A 27,533-nucleotide genomic window follows, 5' to 3' on the forward strand; every position below is an offset into this window, starting at 1 on the left:
AAAGTCAACCTACGCTACGCAACTCCAGCTATGTACTTTAGGTCGAGTTACCACAGGGTCTACACCGCGGGGGGTTGACGGAAGAAAATCTCCCGTCGACTTACCTTACTCTTCTCATCGGGGGTAGAGTACAGGGGTCAACTGAAAAGCCATCTGCTGTTGATTTGCGGGTCTTTAGTAGACCTGCTAAATTGACCGCTGGTGGATCGATCTCAGAGCGTCTATTCTGGCTGTAGTGTAGACCTGCCCATAGACTCAGGCCTGGTCTACACTATGAGTTTAGGTCAAATTTAACAGCGTTAAATCAAATTAAGCATGGACACGTCCACACGACGAAGCCCTTTTTTTTTGACTTAAAGGGCCCTTTAAACCGGTTTCTTTACTCCACCTCCGATGAGGGGATTAGCGCTAAAATCGACCTTTGCGGGTCGGATTTGGGGTAGCGTGGATGGAATTCTAGTTTATTCTAGGTTATTGACCTCTGGGAGCTATCCCACAGTGCTTCATTGTGACCGCTCTGGACAGCACTCTCAACTCAGATGCACTGACCAGGTCGACAGGAAAAGCCCCGCAAACTTTTGAATTTCATTTCCTGTTTGCCCAGCGTGGAGAGCACAGGTGACCACGCAGAGCTCATCAGCACAGGTAACCATGATGGAGTCCCAGGATCGCAAAAGAGTTCCAGCATGGACAGAACAGGAGGTATGGGATCTGCTCGCCATATGGGGAGACGAATCAGTGCTAGCTGAACTCCGTAGCAGTAAACGAAATGGCAAAATACTAGAAAAAGTCTCAAAGGCCATGAAGGACAGAGGCCATAACAGGGATGCACAGCAGTGCTGTGTGAAAATTAAGGAGCTAAGGCAAGCCTACCACAAAGCCAGAGAGGCAAACGGAAGGTCCGGGGCAGAGCCACAAACATGCCACTTCTACGCGGAGCTGCATGCCATGCTAGGGGGTGCAGCCACCACTACCCCAACCGTGTGTTTTGACTCCATCAATGGAGAATCACACAACAGGGAAGCGGGTTCGGGGTACGAGGAAGATAGCTCACAGCAAGGAAGTGGGGAAACCGGTTTCCCCAACAGCCAGGATATGTTTATCACCCTGGACCTGGAACCAGTAACCCCCGAACTCACCCAAGACGTGCTCCCAGACCCTGAGGGCACACAAGGGACCTCTGGTGAGTGTAACTTTGTAAATATTACACATGGTTTAAAAGCAAGCGTGTTTAATGATGAATTTGCCCTGGCAATCGCGGCCAGTACAGCTACTGGAAAAGTCTGTTAACGTGTATGGGGATGGAGCGGAAATCCTCCAGGGACATCTCCAGAAAGCTCTCCTTCATGTATTCCCAAAGCCTTTGCAAAAGGTTTCTGGGGAGGGCTACCTTATCCCGTCCACCATGGTAGGACACTTTACCACGCCAGGCCAGTAGCACATAGTCTGGAATCATTGCATAACAAAGCATGGCAGTGTATGGTCCCGGTGTTTGCTGGCATGCAGACAACATCCATTCCTTATCTCCCTTTGTTATCCTCAGGAGAGTGATATCATTCACGGTCACCTAGTTGAAATGGGGTGATTTTATTAAGGGGATATTCAGAAGTGCCCGTTCCTGCTCAGCTGAACAGAAATGTTCCCCGCTGATAGCCACGTGGTGGGGGGGGAGGGGTGAAGTGATCATCCCAGAGAATTGTGTGTGTGTTGGGGGGGAGGGTAGTTGGGTTTGTGCTGCATGTTAACCTGGAAACCGCAGCCCCTCCTTTTACATTGCAAACCCATTTTAAATGGCCAACCCAACGGGTGCTTGGTATGGGAAATGAGGGCGCTACTGTTTGAAACCATTCCCACATCTTAAGAAGGTTAAAAAAGCCAAAAGACTGTGGCTTACCATGGCTGCCTGCAAGCCGAAATCTGGCACTGCATGAGTGATCTGTCACACCAAACCGGCAGGCCCTCAATATGAGGAAAAATGCGACCTTGTAACGAAAGCACATGTGCTGTGTAATGTGAACAGCAAAATTTAACGTGAAAGAGTGTACCCATTGTTCTCTAAAATGTGTCTTTTTTTAACCACCTCTCCCTTCTCCTCCACCAGCTGCAAATGTTTCTCCTTCACAGAGGCTAGTGAAGATTAGAAGGAGAAAACGGCGGACTCGGGATGATATGTTCACGGAGCTCCAGATGTCCTCCCACGCTGACAGAGCACAGCAGAATGCGTGGAGGCAGTCAATGTCAGAGTGCAAAAAAGCACAATATGAACGAGAGGAGAGGTGGCGGGCTGAATCGCGGGCTGAAGAGAGCAAGTGGCGGGCTGAAGAGGATAGGTGGCGTCAGCTTGCTGACAGAAGGCAAGAGTCGATGCTCCGGCTGCTGGAGCATCAAACTGATATGCTCCAGCGTATGGTTGAGCTGCAGGAAAGGTAGCAGGAGCAGAGACCGCCGCTACGGCCCCTGTGTGACCAACAGCCCTCCTCCCCAAGTTCCATAGCCTCCTCACCCAGACGCCCAAGAACGCAGTGGGGGGGCCTCCAGCCACCCAGTCACTCCACCCCAGATGATTGCCCGAGCATCAGAAGGCTGGCCTTCAATAAGTATTAAAGTTTTAAAGTTTTAAACTGCGGTGTGTCCTTTTCCTTCCCTCCTTCCCCACCCCTCCTGGGCTACCTTGGCAGTTACCCCCCTAGTTGTGTGATGAATTAATAAAGAATGCATGAATGTGAAGTAACAATGACTTTATTGCCTCTGCAAGCAGTGCTTGAAGGGGGGAGGGGAGGGTGGTTAGTTTACAGGGAAGTAGAGTGAACCGGGGGGGCGGGGTGGAGGGTTCATCAAGGAGAAACAAACAGACGTTTCACACCGTAGCCTGGCCAATCACAAAACTGGTTTTCAAAGCTTCTCTGATGCGCACCGCGTCCTGCTGTACTCTTCTAACCGCCCTGGTGTCTGGCTGCGCGTAATCAGCGGCCAGGCGATTTGCCTCAACCTCCCACCCCGCCATAAAGGTCTCCCCCTTACTCTCACAGATATTGTGCAGCGCACAGCAAGCAGCAATAACAATGGGGATATTGGTTTCGCTGAGGTCTATCCGAGTCAGTAAACTGCGCCAGCGCGCTTTTAAACGTTCAAATGCACATTCCACCACCATTTGGCACTTGCTCCGCCTATAGTTGAACAGGTCCTGACTACTGTCCAGGCTGCCTGTGTACAGCTTCATGAGCCATGGCATTAAGGGGTAGGCTGGGTCCCCAAGGATAACGATAGGCATTTCAACATCCCCAACGGTTATTTTCTGGTCCGGGAAGAAAGTCCCTTCCTCCAGCTTTTGAAACAGACCAGAGTTCCTGAAGATGCGAGCATCATGTACCTGTCCCGGCCATCCCACGTTGATATTAGTGAAACGTCCCTTGTGATCCACCAGGGCTAGCAGCAGCATTGAAAAGTACCCTTTTCGGTTTATGTACTCGCTGACTTGGTGCTTCGGTGACAAGATAGGGATATGGGTTCCGTCTGTCGCCCCACCACAGTTAGGGAATCCCATTGCAGCAAAGCCATCCACTATGACCTGCAAGTTTCCCAGAGTCACTACCCTTGATACCAGCAGGTCTTTGATTGCGTTGGCTACTTGGATCACAGCAGCCCCCACAGTAGATTTGCCCACTCCAAATTGATTCCCAACTGACCGGTAGCTGTCTGGCGTTGCAAGCTTCCACAGGGCTATCACCACGCGCTTCTCAACTGTGAGGGCTGCTCTCATCCTGGTATTCTGGCTCTTCAGGGCAGGGGAAAGCAAGTCACAAAGTTCCATGAAAGTGCTCTTACGCGTGCGAAAGTTTCGCAGCCACTGGGAATCGTCCCACACCTGCAACACGATGCGGTCCCACCAGTCTGTGCTTGTTTCCCGGGCCCAGAATCGGAGTTCCACGCCATGAACCTGCCCCAGTAACACCATGATTTGCACGTTGCTGGGACCTGTACTTTGTGAGAGGTCTATGTCTATGTCAATTTCCTCATCACTCTCGTCGCCGTGCTGCAATTGCCTCCTCGCCTAGTTTTGTTTTGGCATGTTCTGGCTCTGCATATACTCCAGGACAATGCGCGTGGTGTTCATAGTGCTCATAATTGCCACAGTGATCTGAGCGGGCTCCATGATCCCCGTGCTATGGCGTTTGGTCTGAAAAAAGGCGTGAAACTATTGTCTGACGGAGGGAGGGGCGAGTGACGACATGGCTTACAGGTACAGGGAATTAAAATCAACAAAGGTGGCTGTGCATCAGGGAGAAACACAAACAACTGTCACACAGAATGGCCCCCCCAAAGATTGAACTCAAACCCCTGGATTCAGCAGGCCATTGATTTCACGGAGGGAGGAGGAAGCAAATGAATACAGAACAAATCTGGTCCATCTATTTTTTACATCTTAAGCTGGCAGCAGACGGTGCAGCATGACTGAATAGCCATCGGCATCTTCTAGGTGCTTGACAGAAGATGCTGTACCATGACTGCTAGCCATCATCGTCAAGACGGTTCAATAGGACTGCCGGCAGGACTGAGTCTCCAGGAGACAAAACATGTCTGCCCGGGTGCCTCTGACCGAACTCACTGAGGAATACGACGACGATGGATACCAGTCGTAATACACCATCTACTGCCAAAAGGCAAGGAGCTGCTGCTGTGTAGCAATGCAGTACCACGTCTGCTGGCACCCAGATGACATATGGTGACGCTGAGCTGAGCGGGCTCCATGTTTGCCATGGTATGTTGTCTGCACAGGTAACCCAGGTAAAAAGGCGCGAATCGACTGTCTGCCGTTGCTCTGACGGAGGGGGAGGGGCCTGATGACATGTACCCAGAACCCCCCGCGACACTGCTTTTGCATCATCAGGCATTGGGATCTCAACCCAGAATTCCAATGGGCGGCGGAGACTGCGGGAACTGTGGGATAGATACCCACAGTGCAACGCTCCGGAAGTCGAAGCTAGCCTCAGTACTGTGGACGGGGTCTGCCGACTTAATGCACTTAGAGCATTTTATGTGGGGACACACACAATCGACTGTATAAAACCAATTTCTATAAAACCGGCTTCTATAAATTCGACCTAATTTCGTAGTGTAGACATACCCTAACATAGCTTCCAGATCATCTGGCTCTCTACTGAAAAACACAAGATTTCTGCCTGAAGGGGGTAAAAGAAGCTTGAAAGAACCCTCTGCCCAATAATGTACTTTCCTTTAAAATTTTCCTCTCCACTTTCTTTGTAGCTTAATCCTTACATTTTTATTCTCCAATAACTTCTCTATAAAACTAAGTGTATGAAGACATTTTATATTCCTGTTATCGTTATTGCAGGCTGGTAGCACTACCTATTAATGTTGCCTGACATTTCCCATTATACAACACTGTTTTTCAGTTGCGTTTAATTTTGCTAATCTTTAACAGTTTGAACTGAAATTTTTCATGTCGGGCAGAATTTATTTATTTATTTAAATGTTAGGCAAAATGGTTCAGCTGTTTTTTAAAACCAGGCTGGGGGAAATAGTGATTTGCCCGTGTTTAAAAAAAAAAAAAAAAAAAAAAAAAAATTCTAGTGACCTTTTTCTTTGAACAGCTCTAATACCCCATGGTTTGGAGCAGAAACTTTAAATTTGGCGGGGAATGGTTTTTTGGGTTTTTTTTTAGGGTTGTGCCTTTTGCCGTCCCTATGAAAATCTGCCCAATCTGGCCAAGTTTTAAGCCTTTGAAAAATTGCGGTTTCCATATGCTCATTAGAGACTTCTTTGACTTTCAGCAGCTAAAATCTTGAAAGATTCCATTCTCACTGAACATGTGCAAGCCTCTTGCAGCTTCTTGTGCTGACCAAAATGCACGTGCATCATCTCCAAAGTGATTGAGCATGGTCCAGCCCAAGGGTACAGGGGCTCAAAAGGACTTTCTCTGTAATGGCTGACATGCACTGGATCTGAGAGAAGGGATACTCCGATTTTTCACAGGTTAGGTGTTGGCCTAATGCAGGGGTCGGCAACGTTTGGCACGCGGCTCACCAGGGTAAGCACCGTGGCGGGCCAGGCCAGTTTATTTACCTGCTGACGTGGCAGGTTCGGACGATCGCGGCCCCCACTCGCCATGGTTCGCCGTCCTGGGCCAATAGGGGCGCCGAGAAGCGGCGCGGGTGAGGGATGTGCTGGCCACGGCTTCCCGCTGCCCCCATTGGCCCGGGGCCACGATCAGCCGAACCTGCCGCGTCAGCAGATAAATAAACTGGCCTGGCCCACCAGGGTGCTTACCCTGGTGAGACGCGTGCCAAACGTTGCCGACCACTGGCCTAATGCTTCCTCCATTAAAGGCAGTGGTAAAATTCCATTAAGTGGGTGCAGAGTTATGCCAACATTTGAATGCTTTTGAAAATCTCACCTTTAACTTTATGTTCAATGTTTGTACCTTAAGCTGAAGCAGTTGCAATTATTTATCAATTTTTAATCATGTTTTTCCTCCAAGAAAGATCAATGTTGGCCCACTCCAAGAAAACATGCATAATTCCAAGTTAATGCAACAAAAGTTTGCTTAAATGACTATGCTAACACCACATGATTTTGCTTTCAGTCCATTCATATAGGAATAGCACTTTACTTACAGTAGTGTGTGTCATAGGTTAATGCCCTTTCTCCTATATTGAATAATAAAGTGCAGTCTACACGTAATAATTGCTCAAAAGTTTTAGTACTTTCTTATCCATCATAACTCAGGACTAGGAAATTAACACATTTTGTGCAAAATTCATCATGCTAGGTGTCTCTTTTACCCTATGTTTGTCTCTAATTTTGAATAAGGCGATGGTTCCCTTTTAAGCTTACTGTTGAGATGAATACGTAGGGGAAAAGCAGTTCATCAGCAGAACAAAAAGACCCCATATGCTGCACAGTAGTTGCCAGTTGTAATGATCAATCTGACCCAGTTTTTAGCTCCTCCTATCGAATTTTTTTGGTTACTCTGGCACAATTCTGTATTGTATATACTTTAGGAATGGGGTTAGAATTGCACAGAATCATGTACTGTAATCTAGAGAATGTTGTAAAATACATTTATTATAATATAAAACACTTGAGAGCATTTTAAAAAGGCTGTTGGAGCTGGTTTTGGACTACAGTTATATAAATCACGATGTGTGAGGCTGTTCAATGTAACTTCTAAGAGAGTGTAGAAGTTAGCCAATTAACAGCTCAAGTTTAGTTGCAAAAGCTTGATATTAATGCTCATTAATAAATTGAAGGTTCATAAAAGTGCTCTCTTCCTTTGAAGTTAGTAATTCAAATTACTGTCAATTGTGAGGCAGCTATTTACAGTAATGTTAGACTTTATTATGTGTTGTTAATGCAAGATCAGGCCACCTCCCGGCAGACAATCCTGCTTTTAGTTTAGCAGACTCTTCACCTCGACGTTTGACTTTTGTATACAGCCACTGTGATTGACAGGTTTTCTTTTTGCTATTTAATGTCAAGGTTGGACCCAAACCTTGCAGTTATATTCAGTGTTTTAACCTGTTTGCTTACACTGTGCTCAGTTAAAAAATATTGTTTAGACATACCTGTGATTGCAACATGTGTAGATATACCTGAGCTAGCAGAAATTGATCGTGACTTTTTGTGACTGGTGCTTTTTGTAGTAGTGATGGAGAGATTGTGTTCATAAGGGTTGGATTGAGTTGTGTCTTAATAAGTGCCTATGTTGTTCTTTAAATCTAAATGTATAGTCACACCACAATGAAGAAATAGACAGAAACAAGACATAGTTTGAGTTTCCTTGAAATTATTAATATTGATACGGGAAACCATCAAACACTAATGTAACCATAAATTCCTTCATTAAATCCAAAAGCCAAATGGTATTTATACAATTGCTGTAAATATGCCTAAAAAGCCTAACTAATAAGCAATTTACTACATCAAAACAGTAACAAAACATTTATAAGCATTTGATCAAGATACTTACAAACGGGCTAAACCTGGTGTGCTTAGACCCATGTTGGTCGGCTCCAACGTGGTCAGGCAGGTATTAGCAATGAACCCCTTTAAGAGTTTACCTTTTATACCCTTTAAGAAACAAGTGATGTCATTGCCAATTACTCTACTGACTTCAGCAAAAAACCAGTTTGAGACAATTTACCCTTTTTTCCAGTCTTAATCTAGATTCACAGCCTCCTTTCTTCCCAGGGCCTTTCCTTTCTTATCTTCTCTCTCCCCGCCCCCCCCCCTTGCTTACCAGCAGACCAGTAGTAAGGTTTGAGCTTGTTTATTTAAGATAGTTTTTCTTGTTACTGCAGTTCTTTTACTTTTACTTTTGGAACCATACATCCTTCCCATACTACAGGTAATACTTACTATTCTCATAGCCTTCATTTACCTGCTGACTGGGACCTTTTCCCTCCTGGCCACATACTATAAAGAGAAAATGTTATTTTCTTAATTAAACTTAGGCTAACTTTAATTCTTTAGTTTTATATATATATTCTACACGTGCTTATGTGCCCCTAATTACATTAGTATCATACAATTTTTAGTGTGTTTACCCTGGACATCCATTTGAGGGAGGGAAGTCCTATTATTTCTGTTTTAGATGGGGAACTGGGAACCAGAAGGACTAAGTGACTTGCCCAATTTCACACAGGAAGTCTGTGGCAAAGCAGAAAATTGAGTCCGTCTCCTGAGTCCCTGGCTAGTGCCCTAAGCACTGGACCATCTTTCCTCTCACAATACGGTTTCTCAGATGAGGAGAGGTGAGTCTCTACCTTAATCAAGGATCGTGTTTTAGAGGAGCTATAGAGAAAGAACAAAGAACAGAACATAAAATATTCATGTTTTTCTTTTTTTTAAATCTCTAAAGGCATTAGGCCGTAATTACAGAAAATCATCTAGGAGATCTAAAACCGGTATAGGAAGGGATATTGGACATGAACAATTCTGTTTTCACCAGTTCATTCCTTTTGGCAGAAGTCCTACGATCCCATAGCTGACTTGCCCTGGTTAACTTAACATTTCTAACTACAACAGATGTGAGGACCTCACAGAAACTGTTGTGAGAGCTGAAATGGGAGAGCACTTCAAAAAGTGCTAGCCTGATTAAGTCCTGCTCATGCCTGACTGAACTGATGAAACTGGTGATACTAGCCTTGAGGCAGGCCAGAGGAGAAAAGTGTGTGCTTGGAATAGGGTTGTATAGGGTTTGCCAAAGTTGTAATTACTGACTCAGTGTTTAGAGTCTAGGGTAAGAATATGAGAAGAGAACTGTATGCACAGCATTGCCCCATTGAAGTCTCTGGAAGTTTTGCAATTAAGTTCAGTGGGGATAGAATTTTCCCTTCTGTTATGGGTGCAATAGTCTTTTGATACTCTTTGCTGTTTGATATATAAAGAAGGCTTAAAAGATATATTTCTCCTTGTGTTTTACATTTAGAAACTAACAGATAAATAGAGTTTAAACAGTCTGACTAAAAACTCCCACCTCCCCATAGTTGCTCAATTTCATCTCTTAGGACTCTAGTGATGTTGTCTTGCTAGTTCTCCAGTCACTGTAGAGTCTTCCAGGCTAAACAGAATTTCTGAGAAGCGGGGGGGAAACGCCTTTTTTCGGGGTGAGGTGGGTAATCAACATCAAACATCCTTCAGGCTGCCTTTATAGATGTCACAGATCTGGCTGAACTCCTGTTGGACACTCACAAGGCTGCTGTGAGGGGATCCACCTCACTGGGCCCCCTGTGCTTTAAGCCTCCAGAGTCAGAATGGAGTCCAGACACTGTTCCTGGCGTGGGGTCTCTAGGCATGCTGTTGAGGTACAGATTCTGTCTAGCACCCCATTCTGAGAACTGAGACCATATGAACCAACTGCCTAGCTCCTGGGACCGTGCTGGCCCCTTAGACTCCCTCGCAGTTTAGACATATTCTCTCCCAGAACTCCAGCCATGTGGGAACCCTGGGTTTACAGTTTACCTCTTCAGGGGCATGTGATAGTGAAGTGAACAGACACAGATAGACTTGGCACAGGATTCTAAAATACCATTGTTCTTTACTTTATAGCATGAGAAACACAAATCCATGTAAAATAATAAACACATCTCTAGGCATTTCCCTGCCTCTGGTTTTTCACAGCTCTGAAGTGTTCTTTGGGTTTGGGAAGAGCCCTCTGGGGTGACCAGGATCCTTCCTCTCCAGCTTATGACTTCCCTTCAGAGACATGGAGCCTCCCTCTAGGTCAGCTTTCTCTGACTGTGGCCAGTTGCAGTCAAACAGTACTCCCTGCTATGAAAACCTGCCTGTCTCTTTCCCCTCTCCTCCCCAAAGTTCCTGTCCCTGCCTCAGAGAGTCTCTCAAGTTTGTGGCCCCCTACCAACACCTGGTTCCTTTGTTCTGCTGCTGGTGTTCTCCATCTTCACTTCTTCAGCCCCCTGCAGACAAGCTGAAAGAAATAGCTTCTCCCTGTTCCAGACAGCCTCCTTAGCATACCAGTGGTTCAGTCAGAGTGCAGTTGTTAAGGTTAACAACTCTCCATTGTGCCTTGTTGGGACTCAGTCCTTGTCAGCAAGGGGTAGATTCCACATTCACATAGAGGCTTTCCCTGATACAGCAATTTTCTAATAACTTCATAGTAAAACCAGGATTCTTACTTTGTACAGATAAAGTTCCCAAATTTTCACAGCATACAAAGAACCAAGAAGGCACCTGCCCAATTTTTTCCCCACAAGTTATTTTTAAAGGGGAATTGTCAACATGAAAATTGCATTTATATCTGAATTATACCTATTATGGTTAAGACTGCTATCTGAGAGATTCCTTTTTTCTCATATTTTAGTTTTGTTCATTTTACAGAGTATATTTCACTCTATCCCCTGCAGTCTTGCAAACACTTAGGACTTACGCATGTGCTGAACTTTACACCTTCATTGAATTCAATGGGACTGCTCCCTGCGCAAAGTTTAAAGCGTGTAAACATTTGCAGGATCAGGACTTTAGACTCTTTTTCCTTTATGTGAGGCTGTAACTCAACAACAAAGGATGGGGGAGGGGAGAGGGGAATTAAGTATTTGCAGAAGTAGGGAATTTTCAAATCATAACAATGGGGTGAGGCCCGTGGAGAACATTTGAAGCTATTCTAAAATTTTTATTTAAACTGACTACATTTCTAAGTTGACCGACCCTTGAAATAAATGTAATGGGAAAAGGCATTTTAAAATGGTATTGATCTGGATGTTGGCACTAATAAGCAAAATCAGTTGGATATTTTCTCCAAGTTCTGAAAAGACATATGAATAATTTAAAAAGGAAATAAAATGTTTGCTTTATCGTTTGCACTTTATACTGTTGGGCTTAGAAAAGGAGGTTCTTTTTTCGGTAGCCCATGGCTACGTTGACTTTAGATCAGTATAATTTTGTTACTATAAGTTTTGTAATACATGAAGTACCCAAAAAGTCTTGCACTAATTCCTTTTATTCTTGCTTTCAAATAGTGCCCTATTCTAAACTAAAATTGCACATTCTTGAGAGTAAACTGATCATGTTCCCAATGGAAATTTCAGGAATACTTGTGGCTATTTTCAAAATGTGGAAATCTATTTATATTTTTTCCATTTGTTTTTTTTCCCTAGGTTTTGGCACTGATTGCATTCATCTGCATAGAGACCATCATGGAATGCTCCCCTTGCGAAGGCCTTTATTTCTTTGAGTTTGTGAGCTGTAGTGCATTTGTAGTTACTGGAGCTTTATTGCTTATGTTCAGTCTAAATCTTCACACAAGAATACCACAGATCAACTGGAATCTTACAGTAAGTTCTCATCCAAATTTTCATATTGTAAAAATAGCTGAATAAACATTTTAAGTTTGTTCTTTAAACTCTGCCTGTCTTTTACTGAAATTTAAGATCCTGAATAAATGCTATGTATACTGAGTAAAATATATATCTTACTTATGTCCAATTTGAACACCCACGGCGTAGTGTGTCTTTAGAAATGTAATGAGATTATAGGATGTTAAATTAAATAAATCTGGAATTGTCTTCTAGCAATTTCTCCTCCTCTGAAAGAGAGCCTTTCTAGCAGTGCCAACATTTATTATTTATGTCTGAGGTGGGCAAAAATACTCTTATTGTATAACTTTGAGAAATGCTGTCCAAAAAAAGAATTAGGAATCCATTTTATTAGATCTGTAAATCAATACAAAAAGTTGTTGAAATGTATGGCAAATATGTTTGTAATAACCTGCTGCTGTTTTTTGACACTCCGAGTGAGGGTATATGCTAAATCTCTTGTAAACATGAACACAAGCATTATGTTATTTTGGGGGGAAATTGCACTGTTGGCAAGGAGAAGTCAGCTCCGTTGACTTGGTATGTACCTAGAGACTATAAGAAACATAGACTAGCAGTCCTCATGTTCACAAATACAAGAAATGTGGGTGTGGGGAAAGAATTGCCAGAAACTCTCATTCATTTTGGATGTATCTTCATTTTCTTGCTTGCTATGAGCCTAACTTTCAGACTTGGTTGCCTGAAATGAGCAGGTAGATCAGCATGTAGATCCATTGAGCACCTACATCCGTATTAACTTTTGGACATATCTGTATGCAGTTCACCTGAGGAAATGAGTCTATGCTCCTTTGTTCTGGCCTCTGTTCTGCCTTACCACCAGCACTGTTGTAATCTAGTATAAATTGCTGTTGTAGTTGTACATTTAGGCGTGCAGTCCCAGTGGATCAGCCATCCCTAACCTTAGCAAAGCTGCCAGATTTTTGCTGCTCAGTGTGTGACATTTTGTGCAAATTACTTAACAGACAAATTTGCATATTTGCAAACAACTTTCATATATCCATAAACGTCAACACACCCAGTCCTGAACCATGCTGGTAGAAGGAAATGGAGATGCCCCCAAACTGGCAATTGGGGATGCATAAATGCATGGAGAAAGCATGTATGGGGAGGAATCTGAATGAGGTGTTTTGGGGAAGGGAAGTTGAGGAAACATGGGGCTTGTGCCTGGGCCCCTCATCTTCTGTCTCCATTCTGCTCTGCCTGCTCCTCCTGACTGCTCCTATCCTGTTTGGATTCAGCAAGGAGAGGGGAGATGGCTGGCTGCTTGTACCACAGTGGCCATTGGCAGTCAATAGTAACAATGGCAGGCCATTCTTGTAGCCCAACTGGATGCATGATGTCTCCACTGTGAGGTGGGAATGTCGGGCAGCGCTGCCAAGTGCACAAGAACGTCACGTAATAAATAAGACTTGGCAGCTCTGCTTATGATGACCTCATTATTGCCTAGGATGTAGGGTAAATACAAGATTTCATATATATTACAGTGAAGCAAGCCTGACAGCGACTGCTGGGTTGTTCAGATAGTCTTCATGACTCCGCTAAAGACTGCTTCTTGAAGAAGCCCAAACATCTATTATTATTATTTTTTTTAATTTTCTGATAGAAAGAAATCTGCATGTGTGGATCAGATCTGCCCTTGTATACAGCCATGTAACTCCATTGACTTCAGTGGTTTTGTATACATAAGCGTAAATAATGGTGGGATTTGGCCCTGCATGTTAGTGCTTTTACTGCTTGCAAGAGGATTTTAACTGTATCATGAATGCACGTGGGTAGAGAAGGTTGACTGAGGCTTCCCTTCCCCTTCTTCCCCTCCCCAAATAATGCAATAAATTTGAACTGTTTAACTACAAGGTCCTTTCAACCACTCTTGGTACTTATTGGTTTGAATAACCCTGTTCAAGCGATGACAAATAGTTGTACTCAGAATGAGAAATCCATCTCTAGCATAAGACTCTGATAGAGGTCTTTGAAAAGAAGGGATTTAAAATCTTTTAACTAAAAATAGAGCATTTTGTTGTTTGGGTTTTCACTTGATCTGGGAAAGTAACTTGGACTCATCTTAGTTATTTATTTTGAAGTTTGTTTTATTGCTGTTATAATAGTGAACAGAAGGTTTATTTTAAGGCTTTTTTCCATCTGCCCAAATTTAAAGGTATAATCTCAATTATATAGTAGTTATGATCTGTAGTACTGGATTTAGTAAGAATCCTTACTGAAGATATTTCCCCCAGATTTTCATACGTACACAGTAATGTTTGACATGGGAGAGCTTGTAGTAATACCTGACTGTGTAGTGCATGGATCTACCTTGTATGAAATTGTGATTCAACAGATTTGACTAGGGTATTTTGACTAAATTTCTAGTTCTTGTCTTAATACTCTATGCTGAAGTCTATCTGCCCATAAGTACTATTTTAGTGCAGTATAAGGTATACAGTACTGTATTGAGTGGCCAGAGCGCAGCCTGAAGGTCTCAAATGGAGTGGGTTGCAGATGCCCTTGCATCACTACATAGGTGTGGTCAACAGAGACATACAGTAATACTTCAGTAGCTTTTCTACTTTCCATTCAAGTATTTCAGTGTGTTTTATAAACTCCAAGTAAACTTTGCACTACTACTCTTGTGAGATAAGTACTTTTTATTACTCACATTATGTAAATGAGGAAACTGAGATTGTGGCTTGGTCTGCACTACCAACTTATGTCAGGATAACTACATCACTCTTGGAGAGGTGGAATACCTATGTAGATGGGTGAAGCTCTCCCGTTGACGTAGGTAACATCTTCACTAAGCGCTACAGCACAGTGCCGCAAGTGTAGACAAGCCCTCAGAAGGGTTAAATGACTTTTCCAAGGTTACACAGGAAATCTGTGGCAGAGCTGCAAATAGACCTGGAAATTACTGACTCCCAGTAATCCAAGACCATCTTTGTTTCCCAGATCTCCAAGTTGAGGTAAGTGCCTGCAGGATAGTTTGTTGGGACCTGTGGTCTGGAGAATTCTATGCTGCAATCTTAATAATTAGGATAGCTCAAGGCTGCTCTGGTATGCATGCAAATTGAGGCCTTCAAGCTCCTGGCAAGCTTGGGCAAAGTTAGGATGCCCCTGTAGTACAGGAAGAATTTTATCTGTGCTTTCTGGCTACAGTGATTTTTTGTCTTGTGCAATTCAGCGATGCAATATCTTTGATGTTTCTAATACAGGCTGTACACACATATTAACCTTATTTTGTTCATGTGGCAGATTGTGTGCTTCACACTTTTTCTCAGAGAAAATATTGTGGTGCTTTTTCTATAGTTTGACAGTTATTTAGGAATTATGCAGCCTTTCATGTTTGACACAATCTATTAAAAGCATTTTCAATAATGACAACCATCATAATTTCTCAGTAGTGTTCAGGAGACATGCGTATTCCTATCTATTTACAGTCTCATTAGCTTCAGTACCTGTTCAGTTAATCATCAATTTCAGGATCGTATTTCCTTATCTAAAGACTAACTGCAGGTTTTTGAAGTTTAATGTAACATAATTACAGAGGCTGCTCTGGCAGTACAGAGGTTCAAACATGCCACATTCTTTTTAGCCTTTTGAGTAGTTTGTAGTGTTATGACTCTTTCCTAACCTTATCTGAGATGCACCCATCTGTATAACAAACTTCCTGTGCAAACAGTTTATCCTCAATAAGCCTAGAAATTAAAGAGGAAAATAATTAGGTCATCTAGTCCACTCTCATGGGCCCTCTGTAGTATGTTGTAAAAATTGGTATTTCTTTATAGATCAGTTGATCAATGCCCCAGCATTTTACCATGGGTCATAGATGGTAGCAAACTGGGCATCTGTGCCAGCAAAGATACATCAACTGCTGCTGGTTGCGTATAGCAAACTGAGATTATGCAGCTTTTCAGTAAATAACCTTTTTTTCATTTAATATCAGGAAACATTGAGGCTATGTCTTTGTTTTAACCCCCATTCTATCTGTTCATTGAAATAGTACTTGAAATCCATAGCCTACAGCATACAAATATTGGGTTTTCTTTGGGGAGCGAATTTCCTTCTGTGCCCTTACATCAGTCTTATCCCTAACTAGGCCAGCCTGTTAGTGACAGTAATCCTTACTAGCAACACCAATGTTTGCCAAAATAAGAAAAAATGCTCCTTGGGTTCTGCCTGACTCCTCTGTCTATCGTAAAAATGCATCAGTCTGCCGACATCTAGCACAGATACACAAATATTACAAAATCCATCGTTTTGTGGCTCTTACATTTTCAGCCATTTCAGCAACAGTGTTTTGTTTTCATCCTAATTAGAAATGCAACTGCCACCTAAATATTATTGAGATACAGTATCTGAAAGAAACGTGGGATTTCTGAAGCTAGGAAAGAAACTTCTCTGGAAAGAGAGCTAAAAATTGTGTTTCTGTGACAGTGAGATAAAAGAATGGATCAGTCATTCCTCTGTGCTGCGTAGGATTATCAACATTACCATGAGATGTGAGGACTTGGGGGAAATGACAGTGGAAATTTCCATTTCCCTCTGTGATACACAGCTGAGCTGTGCATGCTATTTTGCAAGGATACTTGAATGTAGCAGCAAGGAATGTACATTTCGACACATGTTCCAGATGATCCATAGGCATCGTAACTGCATAGAAATATTTCAAACAAATTACTTATAACAAAGTGGGTTAGTATAACTACATTTGGCAAAATGTGTTCATTATCTGTTTATTATTTGAAGCATAAGCTGCTTGGACAGGGTGAAATACATAAGTGAGGTACAAGTGGAATTTGTTGTGGGTTTGCATACAAAGGGTCATGGTTTGGCAGAACTATGTTGAAGCACACAGTGGCATGGAACATAAACAAGGATTGTATGACTAGTTAAGACCAAGAGTGGAAAATGTAACAGAAGAACATAAAAATCTAGAAGTTTTGAAAGCCCTGCACCTGGGTTACCAGGTATATAGTCTCAGTATTAGAATCTTGTCCTATGTTGCTATAGAGGATGATTGTTACTGCAGAGATCTGCAGTAGTTTTACAATAATTTCCAATAATTTCCCAAAGCCACAATGTGTCTGTGTCAGAACTAAGAGAAATCAAAACCTCCCCAATAAAGATGGGGGTGGTGAACTTACAGGTCATCATTAATTGTTGTGGCAGGCAGTCCAGCATGCTGAAGTTCAACAATCTCTTGGATGAGGGAGTATGAGCGGAGTTGTTGCAGATACAGATCTTTAGTTATTCCATCAGTAAAATGGACTTTTTTGTGACTTAGTATTCGCATTTAATTTCTACTTACATAACCAATTGCTCCAACTAGAATGTTTGTTATACTGTCTGTTGATGATCTGACCTTGGTTATATCTATTCATGTTAGTGATTTGTTTATATCTAAAACAAACACAAGGTCAACAATTGTCAAGAATGTTAGAAGATCAGCATGTAATATAGGGTTACCATATTTTGTGCCTCCAAATGGAGGACACCCCCAGGAGCCCCAGCCCCGCCCCCAGCCCCGCACCCGCCCCAACTCCGCCCCCTCCCGAAGTCTCCGCCCCCTCCCCTGCTTCCGCGAAATTTGAGTCGGGAAGCCTGTAGCAGGTAAGGGGTGGTGTGGGGGGAGGAGGCGCGGCCCAGGCTGGCCCCATGGAGGCGGCCAGCCTGGGTCGGCTCGGGCCCTGGGGTGCCGGCCCCGGCCCACCACCCCCGGCCCGCCCAGCACTGCCGGCCCGGCGCACCCCCCGGCTCCCGGCCCCGCGGACCCCCCGGCCCCGCGGACCCCGCGGCCCAGCGGACCCCCCCCCGGCTCCCGGCCCCGCGGACCCCCCGGCCCGCGGCCCAGCGGACCCCCCGGCTCCTGGCCCCGCGGACCTCCCGGCCCCGCGGCCCAGCGGACCCCCCGGCTCCCGGCCCCGCGGGCCCGGACTGGCCCCCGGCCCCCCCGGCTCGCGGCCCCGCGGACCCTCCCGGCCCAGCGGCCCCCGCGGCCCCCCCCGGCTCCCGGCCCCGCGGCCCAGCGGAGCCCCCGGCCCCCCCGGCTCGCGGCCCCGCGGGCCCGGACTGGCCCCCGGCCCTGCGGACCCCCTGGCTCGCGGCCCAGCGGACCTCCCGGCCCCGCGGCCCCCCCGGACCCCGCGGCCCAGCGGACCCTCGCGGCCCCTCCCGGCCCCGCGGCCCAGCGGAGCCCCCGGCCCCCCCGGCTCGCGGCCCTGCGGGCCCGGACTGGCCCCCGGCCCCGCGGACCCCCCGGCTCGCGGCCCAGCGGACCTCGCGGCCCAGCGGAGCCCCCAGCTCGCGGCCCCACGGACCCCCCGGACTGGCACCGCGCCCCCGGCTCCCCGCCCGGCCCCGCGCCCACCCCGGACCGGCACCGCGCGCCCGGCCGGGCTCGGCACCATGCCCCCGGCCCCGCGGCCCCGGCCAAAGAGCCCTCCCGATTTTCCCGGACATGCCCGGCTTTTGGGGATTTCCCCCCGGACGGGGATTTGAGCCCCCAAAAGCCGGACATGTCCGGGAAAATCCGGACGTATGGTAACCCTATGTAATAGGTTTTTAAAATCAAATGTGTCTGGATTGCAGTGTTGGCTCATGTCTCCCTCAATTCTGTGTCAGATACTAGTTAACAAACACAGGTTCATTGAACATGAAGATTGAGCACTGGATGTTCATGTTGCTTGAAAACATGCTTCAGAGTTTTTTAGAAAAGCTGCAGAGAGGAACAATGGGTACAAATGTCCAAGTAGGTGACAGCAAAATAATTGATGTTGCTCTGAAGAAACTGTTTTATTGTATCGGTCTTGGCTTTAAATATCTCCATTTCAAAGTTGTAGATTAAAGAGCATCACAGAGGAGACGGTTAAAGAACACCAGACTTTTTCGACTTGTAGATATTGCATGGGAACCCGAAAAAGTTGTCTTTTATTTTTTACTTCTGCCAAGAAAGAGGTGGTCACAGTTCAGGGCAACTATACCTGTATTCTGCCTCCGTGGCCCAGAGAGGCACCTGTTCTTAGGATTCTGGTTCCCCATTCATACCTCTCTTGGGCAGAGACATGGGTCTCTCTCCTTCCTGAGTGGGGTATTTCCAGACTGCACAGTTCCATGCCTACGTTGGGAATTCCCGAGAAAGTCAGAGTGCTTCAGCAGGCCTGCTTTGCCTTTTCTTCAAAGGCTATAAACCGCATAATTGCCCATAGGTATAAGATACCACACAGCTTTTCCTAAGCAAGCTCACTTATTCTTAAGGTGAAAGCATTACGGAGAAAACATTAAAAACAATAAAAGAACCTACACACATGTTAGTAAACTTACCAGAGATCACCCCAGCTCCAAAAATTGTTCTCATAGGTGATAAATTCTTCAAACCCACCAAGGGTTTTTTCTGCAGTTACAAGTTCATAACTACCTTGGCTCAGAACAAGAGCATCCATCAATAGGTCAAGTTCTTCCAACCCTTTCCAGGGCGGATTGATACCTGCTTTGGATAGAAGGTCCTGTCCATTTGCTCGATCAGGCCCTGAATCAGTTTAAACTCAGGCTGTTTATCCAAAAGTCCTTTTTTTGTTGGTTCGCTGGAGAATCCAGTTTGAATCAGGATATACAAGTCTCACCAGGAGGTGGTACCTCTTGTGAGGTGTTACAATCTGAGTGAATTTGACTAATCGCCGCTCACTGTTTTTAGTTCTTGGAGAGCTGTGGTCCTCCTCCCCTATGGAATTGCATACAATCCCTGGCCCAAAATGATATATAAATTTAATTGAGTAAGGTTTAACTTAATTCAATAAAGTTTATCCAGGATACTGCAGGAAATTGCCATATCTGTCACAAAGATGTCCTTTAAAAAGATGCATCATTTTCATATTCTTAATTTATGAACCATTGGCAGGGTTTATTATATGCTGCAGGCTTGTGTTCTAGGTGCACCATCCCTATTTGATTTTTCACAATTTTCTAATCATCATGGGTGGTGCATTCTTCTGCTAAGGATGCCCTAGTAAAACTAGCTTAAATACAAGGAGTACTACTGGCACTTGGCCTCTATTGCTAGTGATGTGTATAACAGTAGACAGTAACGTCTGTTAATGTCTAGGATTACAAACACTTGGCAGAAGAATTGGTAAGTAGTAAGGTGCAAGGGGTTGAGCGGGAACAGGAGACTGAACACCATGGAATTTAAAAAACAACCACACACATACACGAAGAGAAGTTAGAAAATAAAGAGGTGGAAACATGAAAACAGTGAATAGAAATGGCACATTTGTCACTCTTGTACAAGAAACACTGCTTCCAGCAAAGCCTATGCAAACACCCAGAAATGGCGAGAGCCATCTAAGGATGAAATCATCTGACCCTGACCGCCTCTTCCAATGCCACAAAATCGTGTCTTGTCCCTTAAAATATTAGCCAAGATTTTCAGGCGCAACTAGTGATTTTTGGATACCTAATTTTTCTATGTGCCCAATTTGAGATGTCTTAAAGTGGCCTGATTTTCAGAAAGTGCTGAACTCCCAAAATCATTAGTCATTTCTGAAAATGTTGGCTGTTGACTGTCTTGCCATGGATGGGAGCCTGTCCCCTTTGGACAAATTTCTAACATGAATCCTGAATTTTTAGTTGCAGTATCCAGTATTTGAATACATCCTTTGTTGCATGGGTAAAAATAAATTAATATGGAGGTGAGAGGGGTGGGAATTGGATTCTAACACATTTAATTTGGTTATTTCTTTATATGACATTTTTACTTTGCAAACCATATTTCCATTAGTTAACTGCACTGCGAGTGATCATATGATGTTTAATAACATGACTACACAGTAAAATTATGGGGTGATCAGGGAGATTGGGTTCAGCAGACTGACTGGTATGTGTATAAACTTCAAATTGATAGCTACACACAGGAACAAGGAGAAAACAGCCCAAACCTTGTAGAGTAAAGTGATGGTTTGGGGAAAGAATTAGAGACATTGGACAATGAAAATGAAGCTAAAAGGAAATGTTAGTTTCAGCTCTCTATTTTGCAGAAACTAACTTGGAGAGTGGTAGACCTCAAACTTCTATAACAGGTTTTTGACAAACTCATCCCACTGAAATGCAGGTTTCTTTTCCAGATTATATACATTTAGATGGAAGTTAAAATAGTTAAATGTAAGCTTTTTGGATTTCAAGAATTGAATGGCAAAGAGAAGGATTCTGTAAAAATGCCCTGATAAAATAAGTATCCTTGTAAATGAATTTAAAAAATACATGATTTGCCTTTACATAGCTTCTGATGGCTTGTGCAGTCTGTTTTCATCCAGAATTTCTCCTGGAAAATTACATATGTTCAGGTTTGGAGATGAGTGGGTGAGGGCACGTGGCTGCCATTGCCACCACTGGGCAAGAGAGCCAGTGACTGGCAACGGACCCAATCTGTAATGCTTAAGGGAAAGGTTCTTTCCCTATCTGTTCCTTTGCAGCTCTTCAGAAGTTACTTCCTGCCTATAAGCAGCAACAGACTTCTTCAAATTCACAGACTCTATTCAGTCTCTCCACTACAGTTAGGCCTGTGGTTCCCTCTGCCTGTCCATGCTTGACTCTTAAAGGTGAAAGTCTAGTACAGGGGTCGGCAACCTTTCAGAAGTGGTGTGCCGAGTCTTCATTTATTCACTCTAATTTAAGGTTTCGCGTGCCAGTGATACATTTTAACCTTTTTAGAAGGTCTCTTTCTAGAAGTCTAAAATATATAACTAAACTATTGTTGTATGTAAAGTAAATAAGGTTTCAAAATATTTAAGAAGCTTAATTTAAAATTAAAATAAAATGCAGAGTCGTCTCCCCCTCCCCCCCCGGACCGGTGGCCAGGAGGATCCAGGCAGTGTGAGTGCCACTGAAAATTAGCTCACGTGCTGCCTTCGGCACGCGTGCCATAGGTTGCCTACCCCTGGTCTATGAGATGATTAAGTTGCACGTTAGAGCATCCTTGGATTGCCTCTTCTGTCAGCTGCCTGGATACTGCTTTGCTGTGCCCTGCTGTGCCCTGCTGTGCTGTTTATGTCATTCAGCCCTGCCTCAGGAAGTGGACAAGAAGTCTGAAGACACAGAAATACAATTAAATTAAACCTAGTCTTAATTTCACAGTTGAAAAATTGGGTGGTAATGTAGGTCACACACAGTTAAATTCAGTGTGGCTGAGATTGGATCACAACATTTTTTAATGAGACCTTTATCTGTGCAGCCACTATTGTAATCTGCTAGTACAGTTGCCTGGAAGAGTATAATTTGTTCTAAGGCAATACCTCCGTAAGCATCTGCAAAACTGACTCATTACTGTCTTTCACAACCTTCCCCAAACTCTCCTTTTCCACGATGCCTACAAAAAAAAAAAAAAAAAAGACAACAGGCTGCTGGTGTTCTGAGACTACTGTTTATCATGCTGACAAATACTGTTTTGTTTCTTTGTACTCCCCCTTTGGTCCGTATCCATCTGTTGTCCTTGTCTTATATTGTAAGCTGTTTGGCGCAGAGACTCTTTTTGTTCTGTGTTTGTACAGCACCTAGGGTCGTGATCTGTGACTTGGGCTCCTAGTTACTGTGGTACTACAAGTAATAACTCCAGATCACTCCCCCCTCTTGTCCCCTGCTCTGCCATCCAGCATTGCCGAGATTTTTGAACCAGAGCAATGCCCATCCTTATCAGGTAGTTTGCCACCTAGTCAGGAGCGGCGCCAGGGTTTTTGCCGCCCTAGGCGGCAGTGCTCCTCTGAGCATTCGGCGGTGGGGGTCCTTCTGCTCCGCGTCTTCGGGGCACTTTGGCGGCGAGTCCCGGAGCGAGTGAAGGACCCGCCGCCGTATTTCCGCTGAAGACCCGGAGCGGAAGGACCCCCCGCCGCCGAATTTCCGCCGAGGACAGCAAAATGCCGCCCCCCAAATCCTGCCGCCCTAGGCAACCGCCTAGGGTTGCCTAGTGGAAGCGCCGGCCCTGCACCTAGTTACTAATATGTGCACCTTCTGTCAGTTGCGGGAACAAAAAATGTGACACAGTGTTAAATGTGTAGCATAAAATGGGAATCCGGCTTTTGAAAATATAGCCCTGTGGACCTACTGTTGTCAGTCAGATATCTGCCCCATGGATAAGACATTGAAAGTGACACTATCTGACAAATTTTAGATACTTCTTTCATTTTGATTAGAACAGTTAATATGACCATTGGATAACAAATCACTAGCAAGCAACAGCAAATCAATCTAACATTAAATTATTCCTGAGAGAGTAAAGGATCAGTAGCAGTCTAGAGTGGATTTGATTCAGATCCTAGACTTTATTCTGTTATGGACAGCAGCTTTGAACACCGTTTTATGGCGCAACATGCTGTCTCATGAGGTTGCTGTAATTTAAGCTGAAATTCTTCTATCTGTGTGATGTGGTTTTACTTTGTCTATAAATACAATAGTAAAAACTTCAGCTACATCATGGCCAGATTTGAAACTACATCTTTTTTCAATTAGCTTATTCTTTTTTATTGTTATGGTTACTCATTTTGTCATCTTAATGTATAATTTTTTTTTTTTTTTTTTTTTACGAAACATCTTTTGCTTCTAGAATCCTCACCATAGCTTTCTCTCTTCCTTTGGGCTTTAGCTTCTTCAAACCAGATTTTAGCATTTAAAGTTTGAGGCTGTCATGTTTTTCATTTGAAATGAGAAGCACTGCTTTTTTCAGAGGGAGAAACTTGACAACTTTCTTGAAAAATTCAATAGAATATGATAACAAATACTTGCCTTAGTTTAGACAGTCTCTCCAACTACCACCCTGCCTCAAAGCCTCCTTCCTCAGAAAAATCATGGAGAAATGTCGGGACAGTCTAACTTCAGCAGTATTTCACATTCTGTCTTAGACCTCTCACAGTCAGATTTCAGACTAGCCTATGACATGGCAATTGGTCTTGAGGCATTGATTGGTCTTTCTGTTTATGGACAGGGTAGAACTCCTTGCCTGTACTACTCGGTATCCTTTTACTTGGATGTTCAGGTACAGAGTTGAAGATCACAAGATCATTAGATCATCTAGTCTCATCTCCTGTATACCACAGGCCATTAAATTTCACCCAGTTACCCCTGTGATGAGCCTAATAACTTGTTTGGCTAAAGCATACCTTCCAGAAAGACATCCAGTTTTGATTTAAAGACATCAAGAGATGGAGATTTCACCATTTCCCTTGGCAGTGTGATCCAGTAATTAATCACCCTCACTGTTTCAAAATATGTGCTTTAATTCTACTTTGAATTTGTCTGGTTTCAGCTTTCAGCCCTTGGTTCTGGTTATGCCTTTGTACACTAGTCAGTGATTCCCAAACTCTTTACTAAGGCGACCCACCAAATGCAAATTTTTTTTTTTTTGTGACCCACCGAGATCCAACTTCACGGGGAATTGCAGGAGGGGCACAAAATCATAAACCGGTGTCGTCGTCCTTCTGTGATGCCCGACTACTATGCCCATACTGACACCAACCACCTCTGCCCCGGCACTACAATCTTAGTGGCCCGGAGTGGAGGAGAGCCTGGGAAAAGAGCAAGCTCATCCCGCAAGGCTGGGCCCAGCTATGTGCTCTGGGTATTTTGGCCTATCCCTGCTCTACACGTCGTGATGGAGGGGTGGCTGCACCAAATTTGAGTTCGCGGTGCTGAGGCCTCATATGCTACGTCTCAGCACCTGGAGCAGAGAGCCAGGCTCTTCACTCCAGCAGAGAAAGGTCTGATGGGTTCTTCAATCTAGCAGAGAAAGGTAGAACAACGATCCAATGGCTGGAAGTTGAAGCTAGACAAATTCAGACTGGAAATAAGGTGTACATTTTGAATGCTGAGAATAATTTATCACTGGAACAATTAACAAAGGATCATAGTGGATATTCCATCACTGGCAATTTTCATATCAAGACTGGATGTTTTTCTAACAAATATGATCTAGGACAGGGGTCGGCAACCTTTCAGAAGTGGTGTGCCGAGCCTTCATTTATTCACTCTAATTTAAGATTTGACGTGCCAGTAATATATTTTAACAATTTTAGAAGGTCTCTTTCGATAAGTGTATAATATATAACTAAACTATTGTTGTATGTAAAGTAAATAAGGTTTTTAAAATGTTTAAGAAGCTTCATTTAAAATTAAATTAAAATGCAGAGCCCCCCGGACCGGTGGCCAGGACCCGGGCAGTGTGAGTGCCACTGAAAATCAGCTCACGTGCCGCCTTTGGCACACGTACCATAGGTTGCGTAACCCTGGGATTTAGGAATTAGTAAATCTAGGAATTATTTTGAGGTAGTTCTATGTCCTGCATTTTGCAGGTGGTCAGACTTAGATGATCACAATGGTCCCTTCTGACCTTAGAATCTCTGAACCAGGTCACAACACCTGGAAAGGACAGGTGCCACCATTGCAGGGTGGACTTGCTCTCAAACTCCAAACCACCCCCACTGCACCCAACTAGCTGGGCCTCTGCACTGGGCCCACAACCTATCTACAGCCATCCCAATCACAACCCACTGTTTGGGAAATACTGTACTAAATTAAAGAGACTTTTAGTACCTTCTCTCTGTGAAGTTACTTATCTGCTGTAATCAAGTCACCTCTCAATTGTTTTGGTTTTTTTTTTAAGCTAAACTCTGCATTTGGTAATATTAAAATGAAGTTTGTTTGACTGGGACCAGCTCACCGAGCGATCCAGATTGTTCTGAACGATTGCCCTACCTATATCATTATTTACCACTCCCACTGATCTTTGTGTCATCTGCAAACTTTATCAGCAGTGATTTTATATTTACCTCCAAATCATTGATGAAAATGTTGAATAGCATCAAGCCTAGGTATTACTGACCTCTTCACAAGACTTAGCTGAAGTGGACAGTGCAACACTATGATGACTTGAGTCATTCCCCTCCAACAGGACCTAAAGACTAGTACTGAGCAGCTCTCATGCAGTCACAGGGATCAGTACTGTATATTTCTCCTCCACTTGGAGAGGTGGTGAAATGCTGCTTGCTCCCAGAAAGCAGTAAATGGACATCTTTATTTTTTGGATGGTAAGGCCTTCAAAATAGGAACTGTGCCTTCATATATACTTGTTCAACATCTACGCCTAGGCTCCTGATCTTGATTGTAATACTCCTTGGCAAATATAACCACCATCACTTCAGACTTGCCTGGGTATAATTTGAAGTAGCTGCTCTTTAGACAGGTGCTGGTCACGTGCAAACATTTTGATATCTTTGGTCACTGACCTTTCCCTCCATTTTTCAAGGTAGCCTGGCAGTCTTACTACATTCATTACTGATTCTGGATACAGGTTGCAACAGTAGTGAACAATGGATTCTTCTCCAACGTGTCAGGAAACTGTCTCTTCCTTTTAGATGAGGATCTGGCCACAGTGATCCTTGTATTCACCTCATTGTAATTTACTGTACCTGGGCTGAAATCAAAGACAACACAACCCCAATTTGTACAGAATGTAGTAGCCCTTCTTCTCAGAAATTTTTTCAGCTGAGCACATAAATCATGCCAGTGATTTGCACCCTCTATAATCTGTCCTTCCAGTGTTTTTCAAATCCCTGGCCTTTAAGGCAGAAAATAGTTTGGGGCCTTGCCATGTCTTTTCACAACCCAAAGTGACAGCTGCTTTCATAGTGAAGCTAGCTGTGGCCAGGTCAAAGTTTGAGATTCCTGGAGCTTAGTCAAGGACCCTTGTCCATGGAATGCCCCACTTGAAGAAGTATGTCTGAGTCCAAGCATAACCATTTTTACAGCACTTAACAAGTCTTGTTTTTTGCAAAAATGTTGCTGCAGTAAATGATGGAGAGTGGGAATTGGCAGTAAGCAAAGTGCTGAATGTAGGAAAGACTAACAGCAGAGGCCACTATGGACAACGGTGTGCATTTTAATTACAGATAATACAGTGATGGGCACATTTGAAATACCTCCAAAACATTTTGTATTGTAGTTATCAGTTGCCGCATTTGAATTTGAAACTATGGTTTGCATTGCAGCCTTGGTTGTACAAAGCTGATCCTTCTGTCCCTTCAGTTAGTGTTATTCCCTTCTCCCAATTACTTCATGTTCCTTACGTTTACCTACCCTGCCCTGTCCTCAGCTGCTGCATTGCATGCTCTTCCTTGCCCCTATCTCCCTCACCTTCAGAATTACACTCTGCTTGTCTTGAAGAACTGGTGGTAACGTAGCTGTCTGAGCAGCTAGATTCCAAGGCAACACTAATGGCTTCTTTCCCTTAAAATGATGCAGGAGGGTGCCCTAAATAACACGCTAGGGATCTTTTATAAACTAAATGATTCTACCACTCTGTTCTTCTGGTACTTTATCTCTTGCTTTTGTGATTTTTAACTGTTGGCAGTTGAGTGGAACATTGAAGAAAATAGCCCTCTTGTCAATAGCTGCTAGTTTAGAATTTGTAGTTGTGTCGACAGCAGTATGTTAGTGACCTGATTTGGAATGCTGGAAGCTTAGCAGCATGACTACTTCATTGCTAAGCAACACAAAGTCTAGTTAGTTGAATTGCATATGTTGCTGCTGCAAGTGTGTCTACATTTAAAAAAAAAAATCAGATTTCTTTCTAATCCTGGTAACCTCTTGGAGAGAGTATGTGGGTTTTTTCATGGACATATATAAATAGTGTGTGAATATTACATACTT

The 27,533-nt window shown here is 44.0% G+C and overlaps 1 protein-coding gene across 4 annotated transcripts in view; it reads left to right on the forward strand.

The window, feature by feature from the left end:
* Positions 1–27,533, forward strand: part of CMTM4 (CKLF like MARVEL transmembrane domain containing 4) — a 56,017-nt gene that overhangs the window by 23,019 nt on the left and 5,465 nt on the right. For all 4 annotated transcript variants that reach the window (XR_257111.5, XR_006174920.2, XM_005310876.5 and 1 more), the window contains exon 2: positions 11,637–11,813. Coding sequence is in view for 2 of the 4 variants with exons in the window: in XM_005310876.5 (XP_005310933.2) it covers positions 11,637–11,813 (177 nt within the window). In the remaining 2 variants the exon portion in view is untranslated. The remainder of the gene's footprint in view (positions 1–11,636; positions 11,814–27,533) is intronic.

Source organism: Chrysemys picta, chromosome 14, assembly GCF_011386835.1.
Source record: "Chrysemys picta bellii isolate R12L10 chromosome 14, ASM1138683v2, whole genome shotgun sequence".
Taxonomy (NCBI): Eukaryota; Metazoa; Chordata; order Testudines; family Emydidae; genus Chrysemys; species Chrysemys picta.